This window comes from Platalea leucorodia (genome assembly GCF_965183815.1).
Source record: "Platalea leucorodia genome assembly, chromosome: 2".
Classification (NCBI taxonomy): domain Eukaryota; kingdom Metazoa; phylum Chordata; class Aves; order Pelecaniformes; family Threskiornithidae; genus Platalea; species Platalea leucorodia.
Genome location: NC_138824.1, coordinates 115,721,519 through 115,742,785, shown reverse-complemented (window position 1 = coordinate 115,742,785; position 21,267 = coordinate 115,721,519). Strand labels below are relative to the sequence as shown.

Sequence of the window (21,267 nt, the reverse complement as noted above, 5' to 3'; positions counted from 1 at the left end):
AAAAGAGCTGGCCTGTCTCCATGCAAAAGACAAAAGCAAAAAGGAGAAATTGGGAAATGCCCTCAGTTACTACTGAGCATAAGAGATGATGGAAAATGTGTTTAGAGAAGGGGCTCTCTCCGAGTCAGTTCAATGGGCTTCCAACTCCCCTTCTGCGGCAGCTGGCCTGGTTTCCCTCATTCACTTCTTGTCATAGCCCTCAGTACTGGTGGCCGCTACTGCCACTGCTGAGGGTCCCGGTCCCGAGATGATGGTCACAGTTAACAATCGCTACCTTACAACTTTCCTCATGGACACAGAGGCCCAAATATCGATGCTAAGCAAAGACACTTACAAAGGACAGCCTCCGCTTAGCAAGCAGTTAAGTTTCTATTGTAGCTGTTAATGGGAAAATCACTAACCACCCACTGGTCAGGGCTAAACTAATTCTGTCTAATGGACAGACAATCTGCCTGACCTTACTTTTAGGTTCCCATAATGTATTGGGTATTGAAGGGTCAGTCATGGGTGGACTTGTGGGGAAAATGGGAAAAAGGGACACCACCCTCCTCGCCCCGCCCCACAGTTTACCTCCTACAGATGCATCCCGGACTGCTAATCTGTTGCAAACAGCTGCTCCTTTACCCCATAGCAAGCTAGTTAATGTTCCACAATACCAATTATGTTCTGATGCTATTCATCCTGTTAGTGAAATGATAAAGAGAAGAAGAACAGGGAATCATTGTCACATCTCATTTCCCCTACAATTCTCCTTTATGGCCAGCAGAGAAACCTAATGGCAAGTGGCGACTAACAGATTACAGAGCCTTGAACACTGCCACTGAACTGCTCCCTGCAGCTGTTCTCAGTATAAGTGATAGAGCCAGTTTTCTTCATGAACCATCCGCTGTGCTGAACCGACACCAGCAGGACGCTTTGAACACCTCGGTGTGGCATCCAGGAGATCGGGTGAGATTTCAACACCCATCACTCGGAAAACGCTGGGTCACTTTGCAGCACTTTTGAGGGAAAGGAATATGGGCAACTGTGGATACTGTGGAAGTGAAATTAATCATTACTGAGGCTTGGATATGATCCAAGACCTAGGTCTTCTTTCCCTTTCCTTAGGAACTGTTGAACTCCTGGACAAATAAATGAAAGCTGTCATTCAACCTCCATACTGCGGAAAGTATCCAACTAGAAAGTACACTAAGCGTTCTCTGGAACTTTGTTAATACTTTCTATGGTAAAGTGCTATCACCGGAGATAAAGTTGACAACGTCTAAAAAGTCAAGAGCCTTCATGTGTCGGACAATTCTAACCCTTGCATTGGGGCATCTGGCATCCTGTCACATAAATGTTGATGCACTATGCAATGATCAAACAAACCCACAGGAGCTGGTAACCTCCGCGATACTTTCAGATACACTCTTTGCTCTACTCAGGACTATCTTATAAACACCTCTGTTTAAGATAGGGATGAGGACCTAGACAGGAATATCTGACTTTGTGTTCCTAAATCCTTTTCAGGCAGTAGAAAAATAGCCTGATTTTCATTGGTGTTAAATGTCTAGTAGCTCCAGATTACTCCAATATCTTTTCAGAAATGAGTAGTGAACTTCAGTGGAAGCAAAAGCTCCCTCAGAATATAAGAGTAGTTTTCTCAGGACTACTCTCATACTTCTACGGCTTTAAAAAAAAAAAAAAAAAAAATATAAGGGGAAGTATTGATGAACAGTAGTTTCAACCAAGAGCTGACTTTCCTAGCATGCTCCAGGCTGAAATCTCTGAAAGCAAAAATGCTCGCTTGCAAGCTATCTCCACAGCCCAGGTCAGCAGGCAGCAATTAGTTTCTCAGCCTCTCACTCTTCTTTCCATCTTCCTGATGGATATTTCATCTGAGTTTATGCTCTCCTCCTCACCTTCTCTTCACCTCTCTGCCTCTCTTTCCAATAAGGCTATGATCTGTCACAGACTCTCAATGGACAAGACCTGTACATCCCATCACAATGCTGTCATAGGCAGCTACATTAGACAGGCCAGGATGAAAAGCGGTTTGGAAGGGAGAGAAGCCATCATGCTTCAGGGCATAGGCTTGAACTCTAACCAAGGAAGAGAGATGAAGGAGGGCTTTGGGCCAGGCAGGGAGAAAATTTTACTCAGGGCAGGTTATTCCATAATTACCCACTTAAACTTTCTTTATACCTTCTGAGATGCATCTGGTTCTGGCCAACATCAGAGACAGAAGGGGTCACCACTGGTCTGATCCAGGAGGGGAATGAGTTTCTTCATTCTTTTTGCCAGTGCACTGAGTTTATAACATTTTCTGAAACCACAATGAAATCCCTTTCCAAGCATGACCCTTGCTCTGCCAGTGATAGCCAAAACTCCTTCCCCTAGCCCCGTCCTTCACACTTCCACAAGCAATACAGAGAGAAACCGGTACAAAGCCAGGTCAAGATGATAAGAACAAAGCCTTGAAGACTGCTCTTAGATACCAGCTTTACTTCAACAGAGGAGGAAATTTTCAAAGAGGTGAACTCTTTCTGTCTCTCTCTCAGGCAGGAGTCTCCTGGGAGGACAAGGAAACAGCTTTCATTTTAGCGAGTCATGATATTTATGGCCCTTTTATGGGTTTTGTTTGAAAATATAAAAGTAGATGGACTTAAATCTGTTTCAAAAGAGAGGAGATGGGAAGGGGAGAGACAGAGCATATGAAGGGCACGTGCGTCTGAATCATCTGCCCATGTTCAAAAGAAAATCAAACACCTTCTTTGTTTCAATATGGACCCCTTCTGCCAGTCATGAGGGTAATGTCTGACCTTTTCCTACATAGAGCCTTTTAACCCTAATGACTTACAAATTTTATATGTACACTACCACCAAGAACACTCACCTGGGGATGAAACATGGCAACTATTAAATTATGCAACTGCAGCACCACGCAACAGTTCAGGTGTGAGTGCTCCCAGGAAGCAGACTTTCAGATCACATCTCCTGCAGAACTGAAAGCTTTATATATTCCTGAGGGGCAGCTGTCAGCTTCTGCTTGCTCACATACCAGAGTCTCATGTGGGCTTTTATCCATCCTATTTGTGGTGTCTGTTCAGTAACTGAGGTTGCACCTTTTTGAGGGCTTCCTGCTTCTTATATGTGGAATCTCCTCTGACCCTCTGCCTCTAGGCAATACTTTTGATCCAATTCACAGCCTAAGGAGCACATGCCTTGCAAAATTATTGAGGGAGGGAAGTTTAAGTTGAAGTTGAAGAACTGAGGTTTGCATTTAGTTTTGAATGTAGTTATGCCTGTGGTCATTTTATCTGCTCTGGGAATGAACCTTCATAGGTTATGACAGCTACCGGGAAATTTCTATGAGCAAAATGTACAAAGCTCCCCATTAATTGGTAGTTTCATAAAGGCTATTGTGGTTTGATAAAGCTCTCCTCTCAAGCAAGGAGGGAGAGATGTTCCGCCAAACTAACAGAAGGCTTTCGACTGGATCTGAGTTCAGTACAGAGTCATTGCAAAGATCAAATTGCTGGGAAGGTCCATGACGATGGACCAGTCACACCATGTTTAATACCAGCTGGTGTGTGCTGCTTCTTTCTTTGATATAGTGCCCTGCAATAATCAAATGGAGAAATCACAAATAGGGAAATCTCTAAAATTAGGCATGTTCCTGGCAGGACTTGAAGCATATAGCTGTCTGGCCAGTTGTAAATACTTCTTCCCACCATGGTTATTTTCTAATATCACTCAGAAGTCCAAAAAGACTCTTATGACATTGAGTTCCAGGTAGATGCTGTTGGTAGTTGGGTGATGCTATAAAAACGATCAGTTCTTTTAAATGTTTCTGTCTTCTAACTAGTATCACCTATGTCTTGGTACAGTTTTATGCCCGCACACATGCCCTTCTGACTGGAGTCATCCTTCCTTTCACTGTTACTTGTGCAGAGTCCTTGGTAAGTTTGAATCAGGTTTTAAGATTTATTGATCTGGCCTTGTCCATTCTGTGGTCTGTTCTTTGATTTAATTTAATGACCGTAAAGCATTCAGGCATGTTGGCATGAAGGGTGCACTGGAAAAAAATAAGTGATTGATTGATTGATTGATTGATTATGTAGAGACATTGTTCTGTCCATAGTTAACAATGAAGCTAGTTTTCCATTATACCCATTTGTGTCTTCCAGGGCATACATATCTTCACTAACAGTAAACCAATCTGCCTGCAGGTATGAATCATATGTGGAAGCAGTTACACTCCTGTGTAAGGATTAAATTTGTCTATTTTAAAGATACATGCAAATAAAAATCTTTGAAACGCAATTTAGAGGGGAAGGTTCAAAGCACAGACAGGATGTCCCTTCTCCTGCTCTCTAAGGCAGTTTTCACATCGCCACACCTGGATAGCTTGGCATACCAAGATTTACTTTAACCTGCTGGTCCTGGGAAGAACTGAATTCATATTGTTGCCTGCTTTTATAAGTCACAAATAATGTTTTCCCTTCATGTTTGTGTGCGTATGTGTGTGTGTGTGCTTGTGTGCATGTGCGTGCGCACCCTGTGGCAGGGGAAGAGCAGTCACAGGAACACACTGAGCTCAGAAGCTACTGAATGAATGGTTGTAACAGAGGGATAGATGGAAGCAACATGAAATCAGCTCCTGAATACGTTGAAATGTACCAAAGAACAAAAGGCAGTCTAGAAAAAGGATAGGATTCTTCCACGTCAAAAAAATTCCTGTTCCTAGGGGTGGCCAAAATGACAGGGTGTTCCTTTAAGTAGATTATGCTGGTATTGGCAATACACAACTTAAATACACCTTGAACCTCTCTCCATTTTTTAGATGAAGAACAATGTAACAAATCTTATTGGCATTTAAATTATTACTCCTGGGCAAATAAGGTAGCACCTTGCTGAGATGACTGGGGCAATTCACACACCATTTAGAGCTATGCTCCCACCTCTCTAGAGAACTGTTTATTTGTAACACATAGTTCCAATTTTGGAAGTTTTCTTCACAATTACAACAGCCGGAGATTTAACCCACTTTCATTTTTCTAAATGACAAGTGAAATTCCAGAGAATAGGTAGGTAGCTCTCAAAGAGATTTTGCTGGAGTACAGGAGCATGCAGTGTCTGTTTCCAAGCCCTAGACTATATTAATCACATGCTTTCTGCATCTCTGTTGGGTTGTCTATAAATTTAGGAAACTCATGGATACCGTGTTTTCATGTTATAATGTCTGTATTGAATGTATTCCAGCTAAACCCGTTAAGGAAAGGCAGGCAATGCAACATAACCATCCATAGGTAAAACTTTTTGTCTCACAGTTCACCTAGCTCTCCACTACAGCTAATGCATAAGCATTTCTCAAGGAGCTCTAAAAGAAGGAAATGGTGCTAAACTCCTTTTAAAATTATCCAGTCTAAACTAGTGCCGCATGCTAATAAATCAAATTGCCCTGAAAATCCTAGATGGGGGAAATGGGCCATGGCCCCACGTCTATCAGTATTACGACGCAGAATGCAGCTGTTACACTAGGAATAACTTATTTCTGGCACATTTCTGCTTCCTTCCAAACTTGCTTCTGCCACATTGAATTCCCAGTCTAGCACAGATGTCATTTTATCATCTATGTCCCACTGATGATTCTCACCTTTTCCAGTTCTCACAGTCCCCTTCACATTTCTCACAAACCTGTAATTTCTGTAAATCCTACCATCTCCTTCCTTCCCACAGAGGTTGCCCCATAACCCTTCCCCAGATTTTTATACACCTAAACAAATTAATATTTTGCATTAGCCTCCTTGGCTCACATACGTATCTTACTGTCTCCATCCAATGTAGGTCCCCTTCTTAATTTGCCTGTTGTCTTCAGATCTCTTTTTGAACACTTATGTCCTAGCTCTCCAGCTTTCATCACTTTCTTACTTCTTACTTCAATCAGACTAACATCAAATGGGTTTCTCTCTCATGTATCCCTCCTTACCTTCTTTGCTTCCCACATACTCCGAGTTTCTGCATCGTTCAAAGGACATTAAGGAAACAGAATAGTAGAAATGAGAGGCTGGCTGTGTAAAAATGCAGAAGGACTTAATGAGACTGAGAGACTGAGCACTAAGATGGCAGATGAAATTCAAGGCTAATAAATGTCAAGCATTACACATGAGAATACTTAACATATAAAATGATAACCATTGCCATCCAGCAACCAGATTTTGTGGATATAATAAATAGTTCCATGAAAATGTCACCTTGGTGCTCAGCAACAGCCAAAAAAGCACGCAAACTGTTAGGAGTTAATAGGGAAGGAAAATAGAACAGAAAAACGAAAGTCATTATGCCACAGGATAAATCCCTGCCACACCTGCACCCTGAATACTGTGTGAGGATTTGGTCCCTCGTCTCAAACGTGACAAAGCAGAACTGGAAGGGGTTCGGAGAAGAATGGCCAGGATAATCAGAGACATGGAGCAGCTCCCGTATGAGGAATGAGTAACTCGGGCTGAAAACCAGAGCGCTAGGGATGGGGCATAACAGTAGAGGTGGGTAGAATCTTGTGTGGCATGTAGATACCAACTAGAGATTATTTTGCCATCAAAGGAGGCTAGTGGGCAGCGGGTTCAGAACAGACAAAAAGGAGATGGCTTAGCACTCAGTGTAGAGTAAGTTGTGGGACTTTGTGCCACAAGAGATCACGGAGGCTAGCGGGTACAAGGCTATAACGGCTATAACTCAAAAATGACTAGGCACCTCCATAGAAGGAAAATCTACCCAGGGCTATTAAATACAAAAAAATCACATCTGGCTCAGCAAGTCCTTGAGTTGCAAATGATTGGAAGCTGGAAGATCATGCTGGGGAAATATCACTTATATCACTGCTCTTAGATTCTTCCCTAGGTATGCACTGTTGTTCTCTGTCAGAGACAGGATATTGAGCCAGATGGACCTTTGGTCTGACCCCATATAGCCTTTCTGATGTTCCTGTGTTTATATTCTTAACTGACTGTACGGATGCTCCTTGCACTTTCACCTTCCACTGTACAATGCCAAAAAACCCCATCCTGCCTTCAGCAGCAAACTGAGGCTGAGCAAAAATATCAGTCCCAGTGCATCTTTGCTGAAAAATCCTTCCTAGATAAATTTGGGTACTTACCTACTCTTTTAATCTAGTGTCAGACCAGTGTCATTGCTGAAAAACCAGTCACTGCAGCTCTGGTCACCTGAAACAATCTGTGCAGACCTCTCCCCTTTCACCGATTCCCTATCTCCTGCTAAATTCTCATCTTAAAACCTGACTTTCTAGCCTGCCTTCAACCTCTCCATTTCTGTCTCTCCTGGTTATTGGTCTTATGACTGAATGCTTTAATATTTTCACCATGCAAGGTCTTTATGTCACTGTTTCATGTAATTTATACCTGTGAGCTGGAGCCTTTCCCATCTCGCTTTCAAGCACAGGCCGTACACTGAATGGAGTCCAAAACGATCCCCACCCCCTTATTGCTTTGGGGGTTTGGCTTTATTAACAAGGATATAAGCAATAAGAAAATAAAGTTCAGCTGTTTCTAAGGCTTCTCCCTCATGACTGCTCAGCCAGCATCTTAGATGGCCTCTCCCCAGCAAACCATTTTTATCTCCCTTTTACACAAGTGAACTAATAAGCCACCTACCTCAGTGAGTCAGCAGAACCCACTTAACCCTTTCCCAGAAGGGTCAAAACTTGCTATCAGGATGGTTTGGCTCAGGCTTGTTATAGAACCATATTCTGCCCCTCAGTCTTGAATAATTTATTTGTGCGGCAGACCTAGATTACTGTTTAAATCAAAATGCTACCCAAACAAAGGCTGTGCTGTACAGTGCAAAATGAAACCAATTACTACATCATATAATGCTCATCTTTTACAGTGTAAGATGCCCCCTACAGTACTGCAGAGGACAGACGTTTCTGTTGAGAACAGCAGCCAGCCATAGGAAGCGGGAGAGATTTTTCAGAGGGAACCAGCCTTTGATAAAAAAGTAAATTCAGTGCCAGAAGCTACTGCACATTCCACTTTGATCCATCAAAACTTAAGACCTTTTCTAGACTGAAATTAAAGCAAGCTCCAAATATGCATGTGCAGAGCTGTTTTCCACAGAGCAACTTTACCAGGGATGAAGAAAGGAGAAAAATGCCTATCCTAAGACACATTGCAGAAATTCAATACAAAATCTCAGAATGTGGATCAAAGCCTGGAATTCCACTACTTCAAAAAAATACAACTCACAGAAGTATGCAGAAATAAGGGATGCATTGTATTATACATTATATTGTAGTAGAAGTGCATTATAAGCCTTATAGCATCTCTGGATGCCCGAAACATTAACAAGACCATGTTCCTTATGTACTTCAAAAATGCAATTTGAATTTACTCAAAAAAAAAAAAACCCCACACAAGTAAAATATGTTCTTTCTCTTATTTTTCTACCCGTTATTGTTCAATCACCTGATTTTGAGACTCCATTCACCTGACAATAAGTAGCTATCATTTACCCTAGTCCTGGCTGTCAGAAAGAGTCATCTTTATCTTCAGAGAAGCAGGGATAATGTCTAATCAGTGAGTTATAGTTGAGAGAAATGATTCTAAGTTTAGGAAAATTGGCAGCTGCATTTTGTTATCAGTAACCATTATTTAGATAGCATTGCTGATGTGCGTGGCATCATACAGACAAGGACAAAGATCAGGTCCTTGCCCTGTGGAGCTTACTGTCTATATTACACAATTAAAATACGGAGAGGTACTAGTATAATAGTAATAGTGAGCTCTAAGCATCGCAGTGGGAGGGAGAAGAGACGACAAGAAAAAGAAAGGCAAAACTTCCTGTGAGAGAGCAATACTGCATCATCCCTCCATTGTTGTTTTATGCTCGGCTCTGCCAGAGGGTTTTGTTTCAAAATACAGTCTGTACAGAAGACAGAACAGATTATTCCAGAGTAGAAATCAGGAGAAACAGGCTTAGGTGTTTATAAGAGAGAGGTGAAAGATGTTGACTGGTGACAGATTTGGGTGCTTTAATGTGTTAAAGACACAGCGACATACGGGCCATACAAGGGATGCTGTGGCAGACCTGGCAGGTCATGTCACACAAGCTTATGAGGCTCTGCAGGGCATGGAAAGACCCCAGGCTCTTAACTTGGTGTACTCAGTTAACATGGAGACTGTGCTCCTTCCACTCGCTCTGGAAAGTGGGCTCTGTAGCTCATGATACAAACAACACGTCAACTGTAACACGCCAACTAAACCTACCATCTCCTACAAACGAGCTTCCAAGTACCACACTCAACAGACACACAATTTGTCCTTAGGTGCATGGTGCCTTACACCAGTGCTTTATACATCATTTTATTATGAGGTCAGCTTCTGTGTCACTCTTTTCTTTTACGGCAATCATGTTGAAAATTAATACATGACAATCTGACTATAGACATAAAAGCACAGACTTAGCTGAGCTGCATACATAAAACAAACTGAAGTCAGTACTTCAGAAACCCAGCCTAACCTAACACTAATCCTAACCCTAACTCCGTCTCTTTAACTACATCAGACTGTATTTTTTAGACGGCTGTTAACATTACTGCATTTTTCCTTTGTTGACCCAAAGTTATTAGCAGGAACCAACGATACTGGAGCAGAGATGACTACATCTAATAGAAAACAATGGTACCACAGGAATACATTCATTACTGCACTGAACTTCTAAAAAGAAGGACGCATCTCCTTTCTTCTAGTATTCCACTTTGCTTCTGCTACTTAGTGAAGTAAAACAGTACGTGTATTCCCCTGAACTGTCTTATTCCTGTAGACATTCATAAGACTGGTACAGAAAATGGAGCCTACCTGGCCGTATCTTCTCAGTGGTATAAATTAAAACTGATTAAGAGAAGAACATTCTTCCGAGTTCCTAGAAAAGGCTGTTGGCTTCTTCCATTTATGATCAAAAAAATCCTAGAAAAAATAAGTCCAGTCTTTAACAAGACTAGGAAATTGAAATGACCAAAATGGGATGTGATTGGTCTTCTGAATTGAGGTGCCACCATTACTTGCTTTTGCTGCTGAAACATCGTCTGGCTCCTAATGGCTTGTAACATTGTGTTCCTACCTACATTGATCATTTAATACTAGCATCTTCTTTCTGACAAACCACAAACACTTCCAAAACTTGACCTCTTCCCTTTATCGCTTTTGATTAAGAAGAGAACTATCTGCAGGAAATGCCCTACAAACCACAAAGGATTATCAGAAGTATAACGATGAGTGATTCAGGGACTCTGTGGCTCTGCTTGTGTTCCTATAATCTGATCTTGGTCACTCTTCCCTTCGCCGCCGGAGCTTTGCTGTAGTTTCTTCTAGTCGGCTTCTCCAAGCAGCGATAATGGCATCATCATCCATCTCTTCTTCCTCTTCTTTACGCATGCGTCGCCTGTACTGAGAGAACTGTCTAGATGCAAATCTTTCTTCACTTTGTTCCACTTTTGCCTCTTTCTTTCCATCCTCTTCAGACTTTGAAAAGCTCTGGGTGAACTTTCTCTTAGCTCCAAATTCTGACATGTCTGACCTGGCCTCCTCTTCACACGCCTCCACGTGATGAGATCTAACTCGACTCTGTGTAGATGGTTCAGGGGATTCAGAGTCAAAGGATGGTTCAGGTGTTTGGCTGAAAACATGCAGCTCTGGGGTCTTTTCTCTGGAACTTGTTGTCTCACTGACCCTTGACCTTGTGAACTTATACATCTCTTTGTCCTCTTTTGCAGAAGCAGAGGAAAATCTTGACATGGTTCTCAGTGAATCTCCTTTCGATTCGTAGGAAGAACAGCTGTCCAGCTCTTCTCTCTGGGATCTGGAGAATCTGTAACTGGATGTTTCAGAATCCATCTCTCTAACTTTGGATGATCTGCTATATTTCTCTCTAGCCCTCTCACTTTGATCATAATAGGACGGTGGTTCTCTTTCTGTTTTCAGGCCACTGAGCCACTTGGTAATATCAGTCTCCATCTCTGACTTCGGTGCAGCTGTGTTTGCAGGTTGACCGGACAGATCAAAGACCGTATCAGTTCTGTCAAGATCTGCTTGCAAGAGGCGCCTGTGGCTGTTTGTTGTACTCTCTCTGTCATCTTCTATTTCATTTTCCTCTCCTTTGGTCATCTTTTTTTTAAATAAAGTGCTGCGTTTGTTGTCTCTGATCACCTTTTCAATTTGATAATCTGACATTTTCTCTCTCATTTCCATTTGCATCTCCTTCTCCTTCCTCCTGAGTTTCTTTAGGTCAACATCATCAGCAAAGAGGCTGTACAGTGGCTTGCTTGTCTGTGTTGTTTTCATGTTTGAACTAGTCCCTTCTGTCCTTGCGCTCGCTGAGGTGTTGCAAGACAGGACAGACTGAGACTCGGCCCTGTGCATGTCCTGCTGGCGAAGCTGAGAGGTAGCAAGAGATGAGCCACTCTGAGCACTGAGAAGAGAAACCTTATCATCATCTCCGCGCCTGCCAAGGTCTCCTGACATTACGCTGGAGGCCATTGCAGACGATGGACGGGACAGCATCATGATCTCATTTTGCTTTTGAGCAATGGTTTCACTGACCACGTTAGCGATCCAGTTCTGAATGCTTGCCATGGATATTGTGTCACCTGGGCCAACCGGGAGATTGGGAAGGGGTATACTTGGCATCTGAGGCTGCGTTGCCCCTGTGCTACTCCTGGGCTGTGATAAAGACGAATGATTTGTCTGCATGCTCAGGGCAGAAGCTGCATCCTCGGCACCGCTTGCAGAAGGCGCTGAGGGCCAGAAAGCTGAGAGTGGGATACTCCCACTCATCGTACTGTCTGTCTCCCAGCTGCACAGGGACTGGCTTTCTTCTAAAATTTTCTTTGAACGTTCAAGGAGCTCTACACGCCTCTGCTTCTTTTTAGCCGAAGCAGAATCCTCACTTTTGGCAAACTCCACAAATTCCTCCTTGTTTTCACTGCCTACCTTCTTCTGCCGCTTCATTTTCCAAGCCTGGTAAGCAGTCAGGTTAATATCTGACAAACTCTTCCCTTCTGTCCCCTCCCCACCTGCCTGGCTGCTATCTTCTGCTGGAGATGGTGCAGAAGATGATGATTCTAAGTCCTTCTTGTGAAAGCCAAACTGGATCCTCTTAACCTTCCACCTTTCTAGAGGAGTCAACTTGTCTTTGTTCTTTTGGCAGAAATTGTAAAAGGAGCTACTGTCTGAAAACACACTCTCCTCATCCACATCCCTCTCCTTTCTTCCTGTTTCTGGGGATCGTGTCTCCCCACAATTTTTATTCTTCGAACGATACCTCTGAGCAGCTTCCTTCTCAATCTCCAGAAGCCTCTGGTTCCACATGTCCCAAGTGCTCTCTGAAGACATAGAGCCTGTGCGGCTCCTCCTCATCCTGCTAAAGCTACTGGCTTCCAGCTGTTGTTTTAGGGTTCGGATCTCAAAACTGCTCACGCTCTCAACATCACTGAAATCACCTGATTGGTAAGGTCTTCCTCCCATGTTGGAATCTCCATCCTCCTCCCTGGGTGGACCCTCCGTTTGGTATTTCTCATTTCTGCACTGCCAGTCATGGATCCTCTGTTTCACATCCTCCTCAGATTGTTCCCCTTCCTGATCCAGAAGCTTTGGAGATGTTCTTCTTCCATGGTTAACTCCTGGTTCCTTTGCAGGCAGGCCTTGTTTCTTCCTCCATTCCTCATACAACTGTTCCTCTTCCTCCTCACTGATGAGGGTGGAGTGTTTGGAAAGCCAGCTAGTTTTTCCCACTGATGAAGAGCTCCTAAGACTACCCAGCAGGCTGCTGGTGTCCTCTTCTTCTACTGTGATGGAGTGGGCTTTGGCTCCCATGATGCTTTCTGAGTCTCCATCTCCAGACAGCCGGGAAGAAGTCCCTGCATGGGCAACAGGACTTTGACTAGGAGTGGCTTCTTCATCTCCAGTATGCTCCAACTCTCGTTCCTCCAACAATTGCTCGTTGAGCTCCCTTAGCTGTTTCAGAAAGCCATCGTTGGGGTAAATGGCACGCTTCTTTCTCAGAGTCATCAGAGCCTCCAGAATGGTCATATGGTGGTAGATCATCAGGTAAGCAGCCACCAGAACAGCTGAGCGACTGATTCCCATTTCACTGCTGACAAGGATTTTGCCTGCAGATATTGAATATAAAAGTAATTAGCTATTTCCAATAATATAGAGAGGTTGCTCTGGTATGTAACACAAAAGCATTCTCTGAATAGTGTTAAAAATGAGACAGATTATATGTTTCAGTGACTGAAACGAATGCTAAGTATTTGTTAGCTTTACAAAAAGCACATTAGTTTCAAAAGCAGTGACAGGCACATTTTAAAACAATCTAAATAATATTTGTATTTTCACCTATACACTTCACTTCCCCAAATAATCAAAAAGCTTATAACAGGTATTAGAAAGCCAAGTGATATAGTATTCTTGACTTGCTGGCTGACTTAGGGTAAGACATTTAAGCTTTCCATGCTTCAGTTTCCCCATATGTAAAAAGGGAGATATTAGCATTAGCCTCCAGGAAGGTATTGGGAGGATAAGCAAATAACTTAATTTTTTATAAGGCACATTATAGGACTTAAATACAATTTTATATTAATTTAATTATATTTTTGCCAGAATCCAGATCTGCTGTTTTGCAAGGTACACTCAAACAGTTACATGTAGGCTGGCTGGAGGCCAGAGTCATAGTATATCTCCGAACAGGAGAACCAAGCAACTAGCCTGATTTTGACTCTGACAAACTGATACAGCTGCTCCAAACAACTGGGACCCACTGTTCTGTAAACAGTGGCTGCAAGAGCTAGAATCAAAGCTGAGGATCTGCTTTATTTCATGGCATTTACACAGAAACCACCTCTTGCAGAAAACTAAGCTTTGGCACGGAAGAATTGTTTTTTAAAGTTAATTTGTTTTTAAAGTTAAATTGTTGTTTAAAGTTTTAAAGTTAAAGAAAAGCTTGTAAATATGAAAAGAGTGTAAATGAGGCTTTGCTAGCTTGCAAATAACTGAAATTACTGTTTCTAAATGTGTGATAAACTCCAGTTTAATCAAACTGTTTGCACTGAAACTTAATGAAGCCAGTTTAAACACCACCTTTCTGACTGCTGATATGTTACCGCAAGTATAGTACCAATGTACCTATGCCTACAATCCCAAAATGTCTTTTACACCTTTCTTCTTTCTCAGTTGCCTTCTGTGTTTTAACAGCCAGTAAAGCCTATTTAACAGCTCACCAAAAGGGGGAGATCTCAGTCCTCTGCTTTCTTTCAAGGCTCCTCTGTCTCCGTGCATCCTTTCCTGTGTTGGCTCCGGTACTCACGGGGCCCTTTCGTGAGCCAGTTCAGCTCACTAACCCAATGGAAAACCTTCTCTTCCCTGCTGGGCTGTTGTTTTTGCTGGGTTGAAAGGCTGGCGAATGCCAGCAGCAGTAAACATCTGTACTGTGCCAAGGGTGGCAATGGGAGTTATGAAGAAGAACATAGATGGGTAGAGTGTCCCTCCTCATGTTATTGTTGGTGAGCTATTAAAATTGGCTCAACTTTTCTTGCGTACTAACAAAACTTCTCACTTTTCTTACTGTCACCTCATTACAGGAGGTAATCTGTTGTCTCTCTACAAAAATGAAATGCATTGAATACATATATAAAGAATATCAGTGATATCAGTGATTGTGGTGTTCATTTTCACATTGAATTCCATAAAGGTATTTCTAACTGTCCACTGAAGCTGCAACAAAATGACCAGCATGCACTGCAGGTCCACAGAATAACAGTTGCCATGGAATTGGAGTCCAGCAAATTATACAGTAGCCTGGGTGTAGACATCCAGGGGTTCAACTGAGCTGTTTGGATTGTTCTAGTAAATCAGCCTGTTCTTTTGTAGTAAGCATCGTGGCAAAACTGAAACTCGCAGTGTACAGGAATATGTCAACAGATATAGTATAATATACTATCAATATAAAAAAATATATTTATTGGAGCAGGGCTTCACCTCTTTGCAATTGTAGGGTACTTTCAAAGCAGCTGAGGGAGGTGGCTCACAGCCAGTTTGAGTCCAAAGGCATGGGGCTTGCAGCAGGGGCTGCTGGGCTGCCTCGTCTCACTAGTTTGCCCCCTCCGGCTTTGAATGAGGCATGGCAGAAATGGGCAAGAAGCGTTCACCATAACTGGATGCAAAGAACAAAGTATCTGCCTTCTACCCAATCACAAATGTGGCATCAGCTGTTTATCAGAGTAACGCTTCCACCCATTAATTCCCAAGCATTCTGGAACCACTGTAATCTTCTCCTCTTACCCCTGTAAGTCAGCAGTGCTTCGTCAAGGAACTCTGCAGCTGGGCGGAAGTGTTTGGAGATATCCATATCTGGAAAATCATCCACTTCAATGCCCAGGTATTGGATATTCAGACCGTTGTAGAAACCTGGTCCTGTGTATACACCTGTACCATGAGCTGCATTCAAGACATGCGTGATCCCGAGTCTCTTCAAACGGCTTTTGTTCACCGCAACACTTCTTCAGAAATGAAAGAAAGATGTTAGATATCGGTGGTGCTATTTATGGTAGGAAAGAAGCTGTCTGCTGCAAGTGCTACAGAGCTCCCAGTCTGTGTTACTCATCCAACACACAGCTCCACTCAAACCTTAATGTCCTTTGAGAGTTCTACAGGTATTTCTTTCCAACACTCACCAGGAAAAGAAAATGAGAAACCTGCACTCACCAGTGGAGCTGCATGCTCAATTTCCACTCCAGCTTGATTTTAAACTCATCCTGCCATCCTACGTTCGAGCTGTTTACTTACTCCCCAATTTTTATCACTCCATAATTAATGCTTTACACTGTATCCCCTTCTAATTCTGTTCTGGTCACTTGCACAGGTGTCTCAGACAGCTGAGCCATGGTACAGAAGACCTAACCTTTTCCGCTTGATATTTGTTACGGCATTTCTTTTTTAACTCTCTTTTACATAACAAAGACTTTAGTCTCAATTTCAGGGCCGAATTCCAATCAGAATAGTGTAATTTGGGCTCATTTGCCTTTTCCCCTCCTAAATTGTCAAAGCATCAAAATAGCATAGTAAAGCTGCTGATTCTATTCCAGAAGTATTTACTTTTCAGTGCACAGAGATCTTTGTGAGCATATTCTGAAAAACACTTTGGGGCTCACTAGGGATGAAAGGTATTAGATGCATGTAGTACATGTTATGCCTTCAATGGTTCCATCTGACCCTTCACTGGGAATCTCGTGCAACTTGATGACAAAAGCTGACACTCACTTTTCTGCTATGAAGACATTAGGCCAGACTTCATCCACAGCATCCCTGGGGGTCTCCAGCCTGTCCTTCACAAGTGCCCTCTGCAAGTCCATCACACACGGCGTGTTAAACAAGCTGGTGTCATCAATCTTTTCCTTAACTCGGTTGTACAGGTCTTCCACCATCAACTGCCGCGCAGACTCTAACATCCTGGGACACACTGAATCTACCTTGCCGTCCTTTGTCTTCAGCTCTGGAATAAACCGACATTGTAACTAAAAGCATGTAAAAGGAAATATATGACCTGTCATTCTTTGTTCCTGGGACAAGCCTTGTGGCTTCCTTTTTTTCCCAGTAACATCACACCGTCCTGCCTGCAACGTGTGCAGGTACCTGCTTATCTAGCAGCCTCAGGGTAGTTAGTAATGGGAAGAACACATTGCACTGTCCTCTCAGTCCAGAGACCCACACTGGCCAAAGGCCTGGGACTTAAGGGCACACTGATTCTAGCCCCAGAAGAATGCAGTCACTCTCTACAGCTTCCTGAGGAAGAGGAGAGGGAGGTGCTGAGCTCTTCTCCCTGGGATCCAGTGATAGGACACGTGGGAATGGTTCAAAGCTGCACCAGGGGAGGTTTAGACTGGACATTAGGAAGCATTTCTTTACCAAGAGGGTGGTCAAACACTGCAACAGGCTTCCAAGAGAGGTGGTCGATGCTGCAACCCTGTCAGTGTTTAAGAGGCATTTGGACAATGCCTTTAATAACTTGCTTTAACTTTTGGTCAGCCCTGAATTGGTCAGGCAGTTGGACTAGATGATCATTGTAGGTCTCTTCCAGCTGAACAATTCGATTCGATTCGATTCGATTCTGTTCTGTTCTGTTCTGTTTGTTGCAGCAAGCAACCAGCAATCAAACCATTCACCACTGCGGTACCTCATTCTGCCACAGATCCAGTGCACATCTTCAAAGGAAGTCACCAAACCTTGCTGTAAATTATTATTTCTTTGTGTTTTTCACCTCCACCTCAGGTGGGGTTTTCTCATAAAGGCTTTTTTATCATTTTAGGATCTCTGGATGAAAAAGGCAAAAGAAGCGCAACTCAAGTCTGTATTACTTACATAGTTCTTTTACCCTTCCTCCTCTTACCTTCATTGATTATTTGTTTGGCAGCCACAGCAGATGACAGATGGATTGGGTCCATGAAGATGCTCTCTGTATCAGTGTCCGATATCACTGAATACCTGCCAACCAACCACACTGCCTATTAGGCAAATGCCCTCCACTGGGATCCCACCTCCAGGACTTTAGCCCTTTTCACCCATTCCAGAAGACAGCAGCAGGGAACTGGAGCAGTGAGGATCCTTTGATGGTAGAAGGGAAGCCTCAGCTCTTCTCCCACCCCTCACCCTGACCCTGCTCTTCAACGTGGCACTGCAGGCTTCAAATATGCCTTGGTTCCAGGGTTTGCAGGAGACAGACTCCATGGGGAGGAGCCGCAGTGGGCTGGGAGTGCAAGAGAATGGACTGGTGCAGCAGTTTTTGGGTAGAGACTACTGGTGTCTGATTTGAGACTGGGAGGGGGATGGATCACAAGGAATAGGCTCACAAATAGCTCTCACTTAGACAGACAGACATAAACATTGTCCTAACTAGAATTTATTGAGCAATTCAAAACAGATTATGCTAGAAAACGGTTGGGTTTTTTTCCTGTTAGCTAATTGCCTACAAGCATCCTTTGAGTTATCACAAGCGGCAATGCAAGCATTAATATTGAAGCCTGTGAATCTCTCCCTCAGTACTCAGTTCATTGGTCACGTCGTAGTATGAATCTGTGGTCAGTCTCTCCACTCACATAGTGTTGTCTAACTGCAGGGCAGAAACAACTATGAAACCCACAAACACCTTTGAAGGGAGTTCTTTGACACACAGCGTGATTTACCTAAGTTTTTGTTAAGGAAAAAAGCCACAATCTTGAAAACTAATATATTTCCTTCTGGGTCCACCTGTACAGTCCACGTAAATCTTCTCATTTAGACCATCTTAACAAAATATTTTACAGAGCTTTTTCCCTGATGCACATGCCCTACATTTCCTTCCAAATAGATGGTACAGATCATTAGGACAAGTTTGCTGCCATCACAGAAGCTATCTGGCAATGCAGGCTTGCAGTACCTGCAACACACTGTTTGTTTTTGTTTAATTAAAGCAGGAGAGGGAGCGTGATTAATGTGCAGTCAGGGTGCAGCAAAGCATCTGGAGAGCTAAACCACTTTCATTCTCCAGAATCAAAATGGAGGGCACAGCCATCGGAAACCGCTTAACGGGCTCATCTAGGTCATTTAGTTGGGTCCCAGCACTTGTCACCCGTGACTGAAAGTAATCCTTTTCTAGCTCTTCAAAGGAGTTTATGAGATGAGCAACAGGAGTCTCAGTCTCATTTACAGGAGCTGACACAAATTTGCAGCTATGCCCTGCCTTCAACTCCTTTTGCTGTAGAGGTTGCCTGCAAGCTCAATAAAAAGATAACAGTTGGTAGTAATCTGCCGCCACAGCCTCAACACATTTTACCTGTAGCTGCCCCAAGCATCCATGAAACACACAGGTGCAGAACTGCCCAAGCCTGGATGCTTCAAGGGCCTTGTTCTGGTTGGGAAGGACCTTGCCATTTTGATCATTGCTTTTGGCATTGACAGCAAGAAAAAAAGGAGGAAAAAAAAGGGGGGAAGGGAAGGGGAAGGGGAAGGGGAAGGGGAAGGGGAAGGGGAAGGGGAAGGGGAAGGGGAAGGGGAAGGGGAAGGGGAAGGGGAAGGGACTGGAGAGGTGCTTCTGTTCATTTTGAGTAACTGATGAGCAGTAGGAGAGTGATTTACCAAGTTCAATACCTAATTTTACTTTCTGTGAGCTCAGTGAACTTCTTAAACAATTTTTAAATGCATGTAGTTAAATGAAATAAGCACTCTGTCTTCATTTTTCTGCAGTGCCCCACAGTTAACGGGAAACATTTCATAACCTACTTGTTGAGGGCCATTGGTGCAGGTTCTTTTCAAACTCGATCCCTGCTCCCTGCCTTCAGCTAAAGCATCTCAGAAGTGTACAAAAAGCCCTGTAGAGCATTTTGCTTTAGGAAAAGAGTACAAAGGGATGTATTTTTCCTTGTATTAGGAGAAAACACATCTAATCATGCTTGTTTTGCTTGAGGTAACTCAATTTGTGCTTGCACTGTGACAGCCTCCTGTTCAGTGCCTGAAGCCTGTAGCTAAAGATGGCTCTGAACCAAACCCAAATCTGAAGACCCTCAGTCTTTCTGGGGCTGGGAAAGGCTAATATCAACATTAAAAAATCCACAGGTCCTTAAAATGGACAGAAAGACAGGGCTGAATTTGGGAAGAGTCGAAATCTGGAATAAAGTTTCAGCATGGGGGTGGACGTGAGAGGATGAGACAGGGAAGAGCAACAATACCACCCCACAGTAATGATTTCTGCAATTTATCCCCCCCATGTGTGCATACGCTCTCAGCGGGATGGATTAATTAGCACATCAGTCCTGCCTCTGCAGTCTCTCTCCCTGCTGGCACACTGACCCCTGCCTCTGGGAGGGGAGGGAAGCCCTGGGCTCCACACTTGATCCAAGTGCCTGTGCAGAAGGAGGCGGTGGAAGAGGAAGGCAGGCAAGCTAATCTACCACGTGCTACCGGGAGTCCATGGCGGTGCCTGCAGCAAGCATACTCACCGGCTGGGTGAGGGGCTGCGGAGATAGTGGGCCTGCACGGCCTTCACGTCCGGTCCCTCATCCTCCTCATCGGGCACCGCCTGCTCACTGTCTGAATCTCTGCCACTGGCCATGGCAGCTGTGAGAGGATCCGCTACAAGGGGAGCACAGCAGGAGGGAGGGCTGTTACAGAGGTCTGCGCGGGAGGCCATCCCCCAGCTGTGGGGCAGTGGTGGCAGGGGGGTATGGCAGAAGGGGCTCCCACACCTTGCTCCCACAACCCTGCGAGCAGCCCTTGCCACAAGCCAGCAGCACTGGCTCCTCTGCCAGGGTGCCTGCCATTCCTGAGGCCTCATGCAGCTCCCTGGCTGGTGCCCAGCGAGTGCCGATGCCCTTCTTGCCTGTGAGTAAGCGTGCAGGAAGGCCAGGAAGGAAGGGGTGGCGGGGCAGAAACTCTATCCCCAAGCTGGCCGGCTCAGCCTGCGCGTGGTGGCTGGAAGGAGCTGTACACAGCCAGAACTGGACTGGAAGGAGCGTCAGGGGCAAGAAACATGAGACCTCGCCTCCCCAAAATGAAATGCTCCTAAAGCTCAAGGCCGAAGGTGCTTTAAGCCTCAGGACTTTGTCCTTGTAATCCTTTGTGGGGAGGCTGCCGTGGCCGCGGGAGAGCAAGGGGGCCATAGCTCGGTTAGGAGCGTGAGAACGCAGCAGCCGCCCCTTCCCCGGGTCCAGCCAGAGCGACTCCTGCCTCACCATGCCACGACAGCCGGTGGTGGCTCCGAAGGGCCCCAGCAGCTGGCCTCAGGCGGGAGGACTGCAGCAGCGTGCCACCAGCAGGGCTGAGGAGCGGCTGCCGCCCATGGGGCAGCGAGTAGGGAGGCAGGGGAGCAAGGAACGGGCACTTACCCGCTGTGCCTGGACGACTCTGCTGGGGGTCCCTGCCGGAGGCACGGCAAAGAGTCCAGTGAGGAGGGCAGGAAACCTGGCAGGGAATGGTACTGGGGGAAGAGAAATCAGCTGCCCCCTCTCACTCTCTCTGCAGCTTCTTCATCAAGGGGCAGGACAACTGTCGGCACCAAACCTTTATCAGCTTTCTAAATATAGCGTTGTCCTGACACAGGCTGTTGGATTGCACAGGGAAAGAATTCAGTGCCTCATAGATGGCAGCTGGTCAAGCACTTAACTCCTTCCCCACTGTGGGCTGGATCCTCCGATATTTCCCCGTTGCAGGAGGAGCTCAGAGAAAAGCCCAGAGCTAGGGCGGC

General features: G+C 44.5%; 1 protein-coding gene across 1 annotated transcript; it reads right to left on the bottom strand.

The window, feature by feature from the left end:
- Nucleotides 1-10,325: 10,325 nt before the first annotated feature.
- STYXL2 (serine/threonine/tyrosine interacting like 2) lies at nucleotides 10,326-20,136 on the bottom strand (the record flags this gene model as incomplete). Its single annotated transcript, XM_082333223.1, has 5 exons — nucleotides 10,326-13,165; nucleotides 15,336-15,553; nucleotides 16,314-16,545; nucleotides 17,440-17,534; nucleotides 20,024-20,136. 5 exons carry the CDS (start codon nucleotides 20,134-20,136, stop codon nucleotides 10,326-10,328), a joined length of 3,498 nt encoding a protein of 1,165 aa, XP_082189349.1.
- Nucleotides 20,137-21,267: the final 1,131 nt, after the last annotated feature.